This window comes from Hippoglossus hippoglossus, chromosome 7 (assembly GCF_009819705.1).
Source record: "Hippoglossus hippoglossus isolate fHipHip1 chromosome 7, fHipHip1.pri, whole genome shotgun sequence".
In the NCBI taxonomy this organism is placed as follows: Eukaryota; Metazoa; Chordata; class Actinopteri; order Pleuronectiformes; family Pleuronectidae; genus Hippoglossus; species Hippoglossus hippoglossus.
The window spans coordinates 21,705,335-21,720,326 of NC_047157.1; the positions used below are offsets into that span (position 1 = coordinate 21,705,335).

Sequence of the window (14,992 nt, forward strand, 5' to 3'; positions counted from 1 at the left end):
CACATTCATACAGAGCATCTATGTGCAACACTTTCTCTTTTAGAAGGGGCAGTTTTGGGGTTCGATATCTTGCCCAAGGAATAGGGATCACTGGGATCGAACCGCTTTCACCCCTGAGCCACAGCCATTGTTTTTTTGACTATAGCAGCTACAGAGGAGAGGTCATGGAAGTATTAGAGTCCTTATTAGGTTCCAGTCATCCATGACGCTGCAGAAATTGTGTCTACTTGCAATATCGTTGTACTCATGAGTGTGATTTAGATTGTTTAGAGTTGATACCCTAGAGATTATGTGTGAGGCTTTGTTGCATTAGACAATAATATCTGTCTGGTCACAGAGCCCACAATGCAACATGACCTATCCTCTGCTGTATCCACTCCAATACACAAGCGCACATTAAACACAATTAGAAAAAGTTTAAACACAGACAAGGTGACTCGTGGCGTAATTCCCGTTTCCAGTCGAGACCAAATTGTGATTTTTTTTTAAAAAGGTCAACATTTGCTGTGGAGAAGGACGCGATGTTTAAAGGTTACGGCTCTTTTCTAAATCCTCAAGCGATCTCGGGGAGCCAGGTGGTTTTGTAAGCCGTGTTTAAAGATAGAAATATTGCCAGCTCTCCGCTCAGACGACTCGGGGCTGAGGAGGGAAGGGAATGAAAGGCTAAAAAAGACAGAAAGAAGATTAAAAACCGGAAAGCAACTTCAGAGGCTTCGACGCAGACTTAAACATGGCTGTCGTTGAGGCTGGGAGAGACGGAGATAAAGGGAGAGAGAGAGAGAGAGAGAGAGAGAGAGGGAGGAATCTGCTATTCGGAGGTTATGTAAAGTAGATTAAAGGTTATTTGTATCATTGTAGAGTGAAATTAGTCAGACATCGCTGGCACGTAGGTCCACAAGAGTGTGAAAGGTTCTCATGCATCTTATTGGTGTGATGTTTCTGGCTTTGTAATGCTTGTTCACCAACAGTAGCTGACAGACATGGACATTGTGGTCCCTGCAAAACAACTAAAGCTCAGTGAGACAGTTCTGCTCTCTGGAGGTAAATAAGTCCCAATTTACAATTTCTATACATCTAAATTACAACATTTAAATAACACAAACCAACAGACAACTCTGATCTTCATTTGAACCAATCACAGACTGGAACAAGGCGAGTGTGACACTTTCTCTGGGTTACAGACGGAGGACGAACCGAAAGAAACTCTTTACTTTGACTTAACTTCCTCATTATGTTAACTACTGTGAGAACGGAGGCTCAGATTAGTAAGCATGAAGATTAGTGTCATTTCTCAGCCACTCATCTGCATATACAGTACACTGGGTTCATTTCATTTCACTGTACGTTGGGTTTAGTTTATGGCTGCTGTTGTCGTACTTTTTCAAGTAGCTGCTTTTGAATTTTAATAATTTCACGGCCAGTAAAGTCTGTGGAAAGGCTGTAGTTAAACATGAATTGTGCTCTATAGGCTCACAACATATCAACTGGATCACAAAAATGTGTTTGTGCTTCAATAATTGAATTAAACTGAATAATAATTTGCAGTTATCTGCAGTTGAACACACACGTTTTTAAAAGATATGTGAAGAGGACAAGCGAGTGGTGTGTGACTTCCAGCAGCAGTGGTCATAAAAAATAAAATATGACTTTAATGATTCAAACGGTCACAATTCAGTGAGATAAAGTGATCCAACTACTTTAGTATTATGTCAAGTACAAGGATTGCTGTGTATATCACATCCAATGTCTGGAATGAGAACAGAGCTGCAGCGGCCAATGAACACACACTTTTTAAGATCTTCAGCCAATGGAGATGGTTCAGGCTATTTTAGATTAGTACTGCACTAATTATAATGATTTAAAAGGCTCAACAAAAACCTGATTTATTCTGATGTATAGATAAGATGATTGCTGATGTCTCAAAACGCTGGATGGTTTTATCAGTGTGTACTTGGATTTGTCAGTATTACCTAGTAAATACATTGACGGTGATGTGATGTATTTTGTTTTATAAAGTAATGAAAGTCATTAAAGTTGGTTTCCCTTAGTTAAGGGGATTTTTAAAGATTTTGGGAAAATGTATGCAAATCTGGATCTGGGATTTGTGGTCTATTGTAATCCAATGTGCGGTAACTAGTTGTGTACATAACACATCATAAAATCTTTAATTCATGTAATTATCTACTCTCCTGCACATGTGAGGACAGATGGTAAAGATGTTGGCTGTCGTGTTTTGCCTGCATGTGACCATTTACTATTTCTCACCAATCACAATCAGTGAAATCAAACGTGGCGTTTGAAATGAGATGAGGAGCTGAACACATATGGCTCTTTATTAAAAGACGAGGCGCGTGATGGGCCTGATGGAGGAGGAGAGCGTTTTCTTCCCGACACATAAGGTGGCTGTCTCACTTCCAACGTTCCCGCTGGCTCAGCCCAACCAGCTGGGTCCCTCATCCTCTCCTCCATCAGTCCTCATTAGTGACAAAAGCACCAGTGCCAACTCACAGTGGCGTCGCTCTATAAACTTGTCGGCTTGGCAACAGCATCCCATTGCTCACTGAGACGCTCCTGCATTCTGGGCGGGCAGCAGCCGCCTCTCAGTGACTGTAAGTGAGAGGATGTGACAGTGGCCTCCTGAGCTGAGACAAGGCGCCTGAGAGCCTGACAGGACAAACCTGACTCACACGGAACCAGGCGATAGGATATTAAACCTGATGTAAACAACACATCTGACAGATCAGATCAGGCAGCGTGTTGTGTAGTTGAATGGGCATGAAAACATCTGAAAACCTTTCAAAAGACTATGAAGGGTTGTGCTGGGAATCAAATAATATCAAGAAGTTTATAAATGTGATTTTGTTCAATCCCCCCAGAAAACAACTGTTCCTATAATTAAGTATCATAGCTACTGAAACACAAGCCCGACTCACAGTGGGAGAGGTTGAGTTTCAACTAATTCAATGTCAGGTGCAGCTCAGGGGATCATCTATCAACTAATGGAGAGTGACATCGGTTGGATTAATGCACAAAGATGCAAACTGGAGTTAAGTAGCAGTAAGTGGTGACAGGTGGAAAAAAAAAAAAGATTACAGAAGTGAGAAGTCAACGATGACAGTCAGAAGAGTTGAGGACAATTTGGACATTGTAGTAAGCAACTCACCATATAGTGCAGGTCGTCGAACCCGTTGAGGAGCAGCTTGCTCTCGTACTGCGGGAGCCCCACATGCTCCAGCCAGTCTCCCACGGGCTGGTCCAGCAGCCGGCCCGCAGCACCTGAGGACAGGGGAAAGCGCTTCAGGAGGGAGAAACCTTTCAGCCGGTAGCAGCGGCACTCTGAGGATGAGACGTGGCATTGCCACATCATTCTCGGCCAGCAGAGCCGAGCGCACCAGCAACAGGAAGGCGGGGGAGACAGTGTCCTCTGTGGACAGGGCGTCAGCTCCCGCAGGGAAGCGGGGGCCGAACCAAAGTCACCCAAGATGGATTATAGCACCCCTGATCTCAGGGGCGAGGGGGGTGATAAAGGGTTATGAGCTGGTTGATAACCAGCTAACAACAACACAGTGCTGCCTCACCTAAATAAGGAAAATGAGCAATAAAACAGTTCATGTCCAGCCATCAGAAGAATTCTAAATGTCCCATGTCAGGAGGTGGAACTTTTTTAAAAGCCTGCAGCTGATTTAAATGAGCTCCAGTTCTGTCTTGAGGAGAAACTCAGAGGAGTCAGAGGAGAGAGGCCGCTCATAACTGCTTTTTTCAGGCGGGGTAATTTGTTTCGGCTGAGTGGGAAGTTGTTGGGAAACTTGCGGACAGAAGCGGGAGACAGTTAATTATCGAACTGGCTCATCCCTGAATCACAGACGCAGCTCACTCAGCACATAATCCACGGGACAGGAATCCTGCACACATGGACGGCAGCAGGACGGGAAGAAAATGCGGAGCGGCTGCAATCAGCAAAGACTGATCACAAGCAAAAGCCGTGGTGACGGCTGTCAGCAGCCACAGCTGACAGGAGCCTGACCTGCAGGAGGAGACATGTTCGCCTCTTCTCCTTTTACCATGTTACTGGTTTAACTCACTTTGAAAACACAGGAATCAATTATTACTCAGTGGAATTTGGTGAAGTTGGCTTTAACTACTGATTCGATCACTAAGTTGTGTGTGCATGGCAACACATAAGGAAATCTGCCAACTTACAAATAACAAACAGACATGAAATAAAACTACAATAGAATGAATGTGTAAAATGCACATTTTAAAGCTTTGCATTCCCTTGTCGCCGCCCTCATCTCCTCATCTCCTCATCTCCTCATCTCGCTCCAGAGAAGTCACTCCAGAAAGTCGGAAATGTGTCAAGGTAAAGAAAATAGAAATCCACTCAGGGATCCAATCAGCTACTTCAAGGAGCACTTCAGTAATTGCTGGCCCCCGAGACTGAACTCCTCTGCAGACGAACAGAGTGTGAAAACTGTCTCGCCTCAGTCTGGCACAGTTTGTGAGATGCGGTCAAGTCCAGTCAAGAAAAAAAAAAAAAGAAGCTTGTATCGTCGTCTCCGGGGTGAAGAATGGACAGATTCCGAGGTGGCGTCCTCCTATTGTCCTGACTGTTCACAAAGCTGCTGCCTGCAATTCCTCTCTCCTCCCTTACTCTCTCTCTCCCCCCTCGTTGCATGCGCTTCCCCACTCCTCCCTCTCTCCCTCACCACCACCTCTCTGAAACACTGCAGGTGGCTGCTCTTTGTCAGTGCGAGCTACAGACCCCCCACCCCTCATTACCAGCATTGGCTCCAGCTTCCTTCCTTTCATCGCACCACACTCGATGTGTTTTCCCTTCACACCCTCTTCCACTGCATCTTTCACTCTGATGTCGATCAGCAGAGGAGAGAAAAGTAAAAGAGTGGCTGCAGGCACGGAGCCATTCAGCCACACACATCCCAGCTTTCTAGTCAACGCTGGACTGAATCAAAGAGGGGAGGGGGGGCTGATGGGGATGCGGCTTCTCGCATGGGCATCAAACAGAGAGCTGCCTCTCCAGAGAGTCCCTCGGTGGCCTCGGTGGCCTCCCTCATTGAGATGGAGCTGTGAGCATGGCGGCTGAGGGGCTGAGTGGATGCATTTGAAAGCACGTTCAGAGCAGACAGATGCAGCCCGTAGAGGGAGGCTCACTACGCTGCTGCAGTGGTCTCAGCTTTCCTAAAGTCTACAAAGCAAAATGAGCTCATCCCCCTGACATACAGTACGTAGTGGTTAATATTTAAACAGCTCGCTCCGGCTGGGAATAAGGAGACAGCAAACTTTGTGCTAAGGAGCAACGGATCTGCTGCATTACTTAAATATATTATAACGTGGCTCAAGCAAAGAGTAAACTGGGAGGGAATGTGAAATAATGTTGCTGAAGAGAGGGAGTCGATTGTTTGGGATACAGCTACAGTCCCCGGGCTCCATCCATCAACCCTGACGACAGGCTTCGCAGAAGCCCGGAGAATAAGAGGTGAACAGGTACAGAATCCTTAACACAAAGACCTGGCCCGGCCCCCTTTGGTTTAAAAGCTTGGAAGCACCATCTGAAAAAAGCCTGGACACAAACCCTGTGGTTTTCCTGTCCACTCTCTAACCACAGGGCAAGAAAGGCTGCTGAAGAGCATCGATTAGTCAGACGTTTGAGAAGACCCCCCCATTTCTTACAGCCCAGTGAATAACCTTCAATGGTACTGAGGTGAGGTATAGACTGCCCAAAAGTCCAAGTGATTTCAGGGATGAGAATAAGGCGTAAATAAGGCAACAGCTTTCTGCAGCAAAGGAAGCAAATCAACCCCTTTAAGCAAAAACAAAGCCCCCGTCTGTCTGTGCAATACTGAGCTGCAGGAAGTTGCACTGTATACTGTTATCAGGAGGGTGAGGAAAAGGCAGAGTGGTTGGTCATGAGTTCATCCAACAATAAGATAATGACCCAGACTTAAATCCCACAGCACAGATCAGTGCAACACGAGTGCAACACGTTTGTGGGAACTTGTGCAAGAGGATGATCTTTCACGAATAACATAAAAAAGCATAAAAAACGTCCTAAGTGATCTTTTAACTTCAGTTCAAGAGGATTTCTTAATATCTTTGTCTTCAATGCTTCAACAGCTGGGAAAGTTCTTTCAAATAGAACTTCTTTCAGCCGTGTAACTTTCTCTACAGCCGCAAATACCAATTCCCTTCCAGACCAACTGTCTCGCTGCATTATACTTTAGCAAACGATTCTCTGTTGTTAACTGAATCTCAATTTGTTTCCAGGTGCATCCTTCATTGACCGTGTCTCTCAGACGCCTGTTTGATTTCCCCGAGGGCCCCGATAAGGATAAAATAACTTTGGGGATAATAAAGAAAATTCAAGCAGGTACAGGCAAAGAAAGTGTGAGTTATAGGTCCAGAGGACGGAAAGTAAGGGCAGACATTGTCCTACCTGGTAATACACACGTATGTCACAAACGTAGAAAGGCTGATTAAAGGTTTAGAGGAGATGCAGGCGAGGAAATGGAGTCTAAATCTGTTCAGTAAAATCCCTGCCTACAGCCAAATGAGCAATTAAGTTTTTATGTTGAAACCTAGAGAGTTCTCATGAGATTAATAACACAACAGAGGTGACATTTTTAACAGAGGTCAGTAAAAACAGATACAATCTGCACAAAGAGCTGGAAAACTGGAGCGCCTCATAATTTCAACCAAATAACTAATTTTTTAGGTGTTGAATTCTAATTATTGAACAACTTTAAAAAAGGGAATAATTATTATACTCTACCTGGCGTAGCATATTGCTGATCTCTGGAAAAATCGATGCCGGCACCAATCAGCGTCATGATCTTCTCGATCTGAGGACAAGAGTAAAAGAGAGAAAGAGATAAGGAGCCGCAGAAGCCGTCACAGTTTAACCTCCACCTCTCACCATCAAAAATGCAGAGAAACGTCCCCATGCCGTAAACGATACACCACCAAATACAGTCACTCTGCGAAAGCAGTGTTAAACTATCAGCAGGAGAAGAGTCAGTAGTTTTATGAAGACACATAAAGTGTTTTTTGAAGGGCATCTTGAGCAGCTGCACTGTGGCTGCATGGCTGCATTTATGCCTTGTTTATTGTAAAACGCATTCCAGTGACTTCTACAGTCTCATGTTGGAGGAGTTACTGACACTGGGCTGCAGATATAAAAGCAGCTCAACCGCTGCCTGCAGCCAAAGCAATGATGATTTACACAGACACTCGCTGGTCTCACCATCTGGCCTCAAACGTTTTGTCAGGGCGATAAAAAAGGAGAGAGATGGTGTGAAAAAATGATACAGAAAACCAGGTCAGGTTAAACCATCAGTGTTTTGATGTTTGCTCAAATCATAATATCTATTGTTTCAAGGTAACTGAGGCTTTTGATAATACAAAGCACAAAAAGAGTTGAATTCATAGAAACTGGAGAAAAAAAGGACTAAAACTAAAACTGAAAAGACCCAGAGTCCCACGGTACCTTGCAAAAGTTGCATGCATTTCCACAGACTGCATGAGAGCATCACTAAGGTGTTGTTGTCTCCCAGCTTACCCCCTGATATCAACATGCCATACACATGCACAAATGCGGACGGAACAAATATATAATATATAATATTGTTAACTTTGAATGCGTTCATAAGGGCGCTGCAGCAGCATTGGGTCATTGAGCTGTATGATGTCTCACGCCCTTTCAACCAGTCCAGGGTTGAGTATTCAGAAAATGAAAAGGTAGAATCTGACAGCGCTGGTATCACACCTGTCAGGTACTGTCACTCCAACTCTTTTATAAACTGGAGTGAAAAGCAGTTTTTTATTTACCTTTTTTTGAAATGTTTTCTCTGAAAGCAATGTCTGATGACTGCGTTTAAGTCCTGTCTGCTCCTCTTAAAGCCCCAGACAGGTTATTGGCCCGCATTAGTGCAGTTATATAAGACAACATAGAGCCATCATGTCTACATTTGTAAGTCTCCTCTCGTCATCAATCAGTTCAGTCGTGAAATAGAAGAGAAATGTCTGTCAGATTGATGCAGCTTTATAAAAAGCTCCTCGACTTGGATAGAAGAAGAAATGAATAATCACTGAGATTATGTCATTCCACCGGGGGTTCATTAAACCCGAAAGAATCCCATCTACCTCTACCAAGAGCGCCCCAGAAGAGGACAGATCCAAACCCCCAAAAAAGGACCAGGAAATTATTTTATGAAGATGGACTTCTTACGCTGTCAACGGAATTAGATCTTCGTTGTTTTGTGGTGGAAGAGGTCGTCTGTGTCTGCTGAGAGAGAAGTCAGGGTTTTGTTTTTGTGTGCTTCTGTGTTACTACTGTAAACGGTGCCAGCGATCCACCGGCAGGGTTAGTTCAACCTTCCTGTTTCATATAAAGAACCTTTACACAGTTGATCCCGAAAGACTATTCTAAAAAGAAAACCACGTGGTGCATAAGCAACTTGTTTTGTAAAGATTAAATCATTGAGAAATTAGGAGATTTAAGAACAAAAGAGTAAAAACAAAACATTCAACATCAAGGAACCTGAGGACCACACGCTCCTATTTTAAAAGTTAGTTTCTTTATAGATATTTTTCGGGCATTTCGCCTTTATTGATAGGACAGTGCAAGTGTGAAAGGGGGAGAGAGAGTGTGGGATGACACGCAGCAAAGGGCTGAGTCGGAAATCGAACCTGCGGCTGATGCAGGAGGACTCCGTATGCACGGCGTCCACAGACACCCCTTCTCTAGTTATTTTCACATTCAACATGAATCCTCAGCACAGAATAAAGGACGATGATATGAGGTGTGATCGCTTTAGATTGAGTTCATCTGCCCGGTGCCACTTCTCCACACCGTCGATTAGAGTCCTGTGTATCGACCATATGGCCGGTTCCTCAAAACACACTCAAAAATTAACCTCCGTCTGTCAGCAGCACACGTTCACTTCAAAAAACGTTGATGGTGAATTGGCAGCATTTCCTTTACCTAAGCTGTCGACCCAGATGAGTCAGCAAAACAGGTCACTACTGTGTGTGTGTGTGTGTGTGTGTGTGTGTGTGTGTGTGTGTGTGTGTGTGTGTGTGCGTGCGTGCGTGCACTGGCTCAGTCAAAATGTACAAAGATCTACCAGCACTTTTAAAGCTGCATTAATCACCATGCTATGTCTCATTTGTTTAATCTGCATAGTAAGTAAACACAAAGAATAAAAAAACACCCTGGGTTTAACTGAGGGTGAATGTGCTCTATTCTTTCTTGGCTTTGCTGTGAGGCAACGAGAGTCAACACCAGGAAGTCACTGCCACTGGCCACGGAATCATCAGTCACACAACCCCCTGTGGTTTTTATAGACATGAGATAAGAATCTGTTAATTAAAGCTTCGCCCCTGAAATAATCCACCGAGGCGTCATATTTACCATTTACTGTCTGAGGGAGGTATTGACCTTCTCATGTAACTCTCGGCACACAAGTAAATAAGTGTATTCCCCAAACTGTTGGGTTAAGAATATTCCTTTTCTCAGTACGAACAGCTGAAACAATAGAAACAGCGTGAACCCAGTGACCTATCTCTCGCTGCAATGAGGTAACCGAGTTGTAAATGAGGCGTAAAAGATAAAAAATCTCCTGCATGGTCATCGGCTATCGCTCGTGTGCAGCTGGGGAAGGATATCGATTTTGCAATAAATACAAATTAGAGAAATCTTAATGGGACGTGTTCATTTTCGTGCTGCATTCAAGATAAGCAACTATTCTAGGCTGTCAGCAAAGCCAATTATAAAGCTGCTGATGAACAGAGCTCCGCGAAATCCCACTCACTCACTCACAGCTATTGTAAGTCATGTGATAATGAGTGCAGGGTAATACTGGTGTCTCATAAAGTGGTGGAGGTCTGCACTGAAGGGAGGATAATGCTGCTGTCAGGGGCATCACTCCCCTACAATGAGCAGAGTGGCACCAACGGGGGGGGGGTTGTGATCTCGCTCTCCTTTGGCTCTCAGGAGATAAAACAAGTCTGTGTACTTTAAAATACCGAAGCAGGGGTTTGTAATAATCTGTTCTCCTGATTGTGGCATCGACCTCAGGGGGCCTCTCTGAACGCCTCGAGCAACGAGTGACTGGTTGCATTTTAAACACGCTCACACTGCAGGTAAGGTCAGTGTATCGAGCTTTGGCATTTAAACGCAGTGTGTGTGTGTGTGGATCGTAGATTGTGTATAAAGATGGATGATGTGACAGCTCCTAAAAAAGTGACGCCAAATCATCTTGATTGTCCTTCTTTGTTGGGGCTGTAGTTTAGGTCATTAAACCCACCTCCTCCATGTTAGTGGATGGGACATGGACCGAACTCAACTTTTCTTGTAACTTTGTTTTTTTATTATTTATTTGATGCCACAAAGAGGCTGAAACGTCATGAAACGTCCGAAATCACCCACTCATTCACCAACCCCTTTACTATATAAGGACTTTACTATGTACAGCACTAGTACACTAGTACAGACTAGTGATTAGTGAGTGATTTCGGACTCAGTCTATGTCAAAAGCGCAAGATGGCACCCGTATCCAAGAGATCTTAACTTTTGTACAGCTGGAGAAGGTGGAGACGCGTCATCCATGTTTATTTCCAGTCTATGGTGTGGATGCAATTAGAAAAAAACAGAGGTGCCCTCAGTCTTGGTGTTCGCTTGTCCACTATAATGAAAAAGGGAATTTCAGCTGGGCCAGTGAGATTCAGAAGCAGCTACCGTGACAGGCAGGTGTGATCCACAGCCGTGTTGGAGCTGGGTAAATACATCCTATCAGGGGACACAGCCCGGTGATTTCCTCAAGGTAAAACACATCCACAACAAGAGAAAAGCCTCCGAGTGTCATGGCCGAGGAGCAAGAAGCCGTGAGAATGAGTAGAGGAGCGAGGGAGAAGAATGTGTTTTTGTGCTGCAGGATGGAATCAATGCAGAGAAGTGAAATGGAGAGGCGTCCATTGTGAGAGGGGCTCGCTAGAACAAGGAGATACAATGAGGAGGGTCAGGAGTCAGCAGCAGGGTGGAGGTCAACAGCTGAAGAGCCAGCCGTGATGAAAGTTAGTCAGGGTGAGATTAAAGACACACGGACCCATTTATCATGCTTCTCCCAGCGGGCCTTCTGCACTGCGCTGACACCGGAGGATAACTCCACTGCTATTTTACTGCTATTTGAAAGCATAGTTGTTTTTCCATTAACAGCCTTGACAATCTGGAACAATACTGAACTGAGGCGCAGACAGGAGGGCAGTGGGAGAGCTCAGCTAAAGGACGCCTTGTTAGAGCCTGTGCAGGGAGAAACAAAAGGCGGCTGCAGAGAAAGTGTGCCCACACCACCGGCCTCAAATTGGCCAGCTGGCACCAAAACAAGCGTTGGAATTGAAACTGTTGACCAGTGAATGGCATCAAGGGTAACACAAACACGCCATCATCTAAAAAGGAGGTGCCAACACCTCAGTGCCACATTGGGACAAAGCACCGTCAGCAGTGCCATTAACATTACCTGAAATAGCGCAATGTCACGCTTGTGCTTTTACGAGCAATGTCCCTAACAAACAACTCCACAATGTTGTCGCCTCAATCCTCAAAGGACAACGGAATATAGATCTTTAATAAGTTGAAATTCTTCATTCAACCTAGAGCAGAGAAGGCGTCACTTCTCTCCAGAGACTGGAGGTCTGAGCCCCCTGTGGCTGTCCTGTGTTGGCAGAACCAGGCCATGACCCACACCCACAGTTAGACAAGTCAACTTCAGGAGAGTTCCGCGCAAAAACAAACTGCAAGACCATGTTTTCACCTCACACAGAGTAAAATCTACCACAAATCCACCACCAGGTTCTGCACATTGGAACAGCATGAATGCTTCATGCTGTTGCACAAAAGGTCGGGAGGAGTAACTTTTTAAAGAAAACACTCAAAAGTCGGATCACAAAGACTTCAATTAGCACATAATCGAACCGTCTTTACGAGAAATATAATATCCACAGAAAGGCTAGGAAGCGTCAATTCTCTTCTCATTCAATTGATTCAGTGCAGGTAGACAAGATTAATGAGCCGCCGGTGGAGCTGCTGCCTTCAAGGGAATCAATACTCACAAAAGCTGGTTTCATAGTGACTACTGGATCTGTGGAGTGCGAATCGCATATGAAGTTAGAAGAGCAGTGGGGCTGCGGATGGAGGGCGGCCCTCTCCTTCTGTGTCCGTCTACAGCCGTCTGTTTCCCTTTCTCTCCTCCCATTCGCGGAGCTCAGTTTGCTGGCCCACACAATGTGCCCCCTGGATTGTCATCTCCAGTCTGATTCCAAGGACCAAGACCAACCCACATTAGCATACGCTTTACACACCAGCACGCGCACACACACACACTCAGAGCCCCTTAAATGGAGAGATGCATAGGCCAAGACCTCATGCAAGTCAAATCTCCTTGTCTTGAAACCAGAGGCAGAGTATCCGAGGGTGTAGCTCAAGCGGAGAAAAGGAGGGGGGGAGATGGAGTGAGACGGATGTAGAAAGAAAATGAGAAGGAGTGAGAACTGGAATATTTGGAAAACCAGATTAAGAGAAGAAAAAGATGTTTTTTAAAGCCATGTGTGCATGCGTCAGGGGGGTGGGTTCGGTAACGTTCTGGGACTCGTTGGGCCGAGTGCTGTCACACAGCTCAGTAGAGTGTTGCGGAGCAGTCAGTCGTGACAGGCAAGATGGCTGCCACGCAGCGAGCGCGGCTGCAGATGTTAGTGATACGGGCCGAGGAGAAGTCGGAGGGAGCGAATAGAGGAAAGGAGTTTTCCATTTCCAGTGGACAACCCTTCTAACATCATTAAAGAGAGTGCAGGCTGGGTTACGCCCAATCAAACTTTAACTACTTTCCCCACACACTCCGCTCATTTGCTATGCACTTTATGTCGCCAGTGTGAATATTTCCATTTCAAGCGAATGCAGGCTTATTCCCTGAAAGGAGAGGAAGAACGATCCGGGGGCTCTCGCCTCTCTCGCCTCTCTTGCATTCATGCATCTGATTCACTATTCAAGTGAGAAGAAATAAGCATCCGAGTTCATTAATATTAACTACATCCCCTAAATTGCACAAAAGAAATTACCTCGTCAAAAAACGTCAAATCTCATTTGGGGAAATAGGTGTCAACACGCACCCCATCGTGGAATCATTAGAAAAGGTGGAGTTAACCACAGGAAACTGCTTCTTCTTAACTTCCTCTCTGAGGCAGCAGGGCTCACATTTTTGTTCTCTGCAGCTTAGGGCTGGTACTTCTTAAAATTCAGTCGAGCTTTCTTGCATAAGATGTGAGACGTGTTGTTCTAGCTGACGGGCTGGTTCACACACAAATATAGTCTGTACCCAGTGTGACAGGGAACATGACAAGGTACCTGCACATACTGTTACTGATATCCATCAGAGACCCAGTTCCTGTTTCACATTTTATTCACTGAGTCGTTTGTTATTATGATCTTAAAACAGTCTTATTTTGTGGCCAACAGACTGGAGAGTAAATAAGATGCACTCCCAGGGGATGAATTAATAATTAAGGGTGAATTGTGGTGCTCGATGCCAGCAGCCTACTTTATGATTTCAAACACGCCTTTAAGCATTGTGATGAACTTCAAGCTGGTCAGTTCACTGGGTAACATACGCTAGGATGGTGCATACAGCAAATGAGGCCACCGCCTGACATGAATCTCCTTTTCCCTGATGAGAGCTTCCTCAGTAAGTAGCCAATAAAACAGCTTGTTCTCCAAGAGGACAGAGATACCTGCTGTTCGGCCTCTTCCTCTACAGACAGTCTCTTTAACGACCAGATCAATTCTCATGCTCATCTGTGCACAAGCACCAGGGAGAAGAGGATATTTTTTAGTGGCTGCTGAGGGCCACAGGGAAGAGCAGCAATCTCCAATAACAAAGCAAATGTCATGGCTGCGTTGCTGCCGTCACGCTCACCGAGCCCACGTCCCTCAGTCTGAGGAGGTGAGGTGTTCGTTAAGATGGGTAACTCGACTGCACGGTGCCCTGCCAGTGACCACAGAGTGTGAGAGGGGAAAGATTCAGGCTCTCAAGATGTTCCCTTCACTTGACCTTCTTACTCCACTGGACCATAATGTTCTGCAGAGGGAGGATGACGTCTGGGGTAGAGTCTCTGTCATTAATCATCGCATCAAGTGAATGAAATAATCAATAACTTATAAATAACATTAAACTATTCATCATTTTTGATTGAAATATGTGAGTACTCATGATAGAGCTGGATCGATAAAATCAATCAGGACGATATTAACTCAAAACTAACGGGTCTGTCAATCGATAAATAATAAGAAATTTGGTTTGAGGTCATTTAAATACACACATGCATTATTCTACCACTTGTCCAGTAAAGCACTGACATGTTGATTTTATGTAATTGTAAAATGTGCTGCTTGGTATTTATGTATATTTATTATTTATGTGTATTATGTATAAAAACAGTCATTGAAAAAATTGCAAAAACAAATACTTTCATGAAAATATCCACGATTATTATGTAAAAATAAAAATAACGCTAACAGTATCTACCTCAAGAATCCAGAAATGCTCAGGCTTTCATTTGTGACATGTGTTGTATAAATAATTAATCACATTATTGTGGATTCATTGATGAATCTGTAAAACTACTACTGGGCCTCTAGTTTCAGTCGTAAGAACAAAACAAACAATGCAGAGAAGCACATTGCAGCAGTGTGCAGAAGTCATGACGAGGCTCCTATTGGCTAAAACTGAAAGGCTTAGGAAATCTGGTCAAACTGTGGTAATTCTTAGTGTTTCACAAAACAATGGAGCTGAGGTGTTTACGATGAAAGTCAATTACTCTAAATTACGTTTTCTGGGAGTGTCTACTTGCCAGACTTTGAGTTAAAGTTATGCTGCTGATGTTTGGCAGGGTTTGAAGTTAATCAAAAGAAAAGCTTCCTTGTGCTGCT

The 14,992-nt window shown here is 44.5% G+C and overlaps 1 protein-coding gene across 9 annotated transcripts in view; it reads right to left on the bottom strand.

The window, feature by feature from the left end:
- The window catches only part of LOC117765381 (ankyrin repeat and SAM domain-containing protein 1A-like), a 62,334-nt gene that overhangs the window by 11,260 nt on the left and 36,082 nt on the right, over positions 1 to 14,992 (bottom strand). For 6 of the 9 annotated variants that reach the window (XM_034591936.1, XM_034591938.1, XM_034591935.1 and 3 more), the window contains 3 exons: positions 8,243 to 8,299; positions 6,788 to 6,857; positions 3,164 to 3,276 (listed from right to left, as the gene is read on the bottom strand). In XM_034591936.1, coding sequence (XP_034447827.1) covers positions 3,164 to 3,276; positions 6,788 to 6,857; positions 8,243 to 8,299 — 240 coding nt within the window. The remainder of the gene's footprint in view (positions 1 to 3,163; positions 3,277 to 6,787; positions 6,858 to 8,242; positions 8,300 to 14,992) is intronic. The other 3 variants (XM_034591939.1, XM_034591941.1, XM_034591934.1) reach the window with 2 other exon arrangements.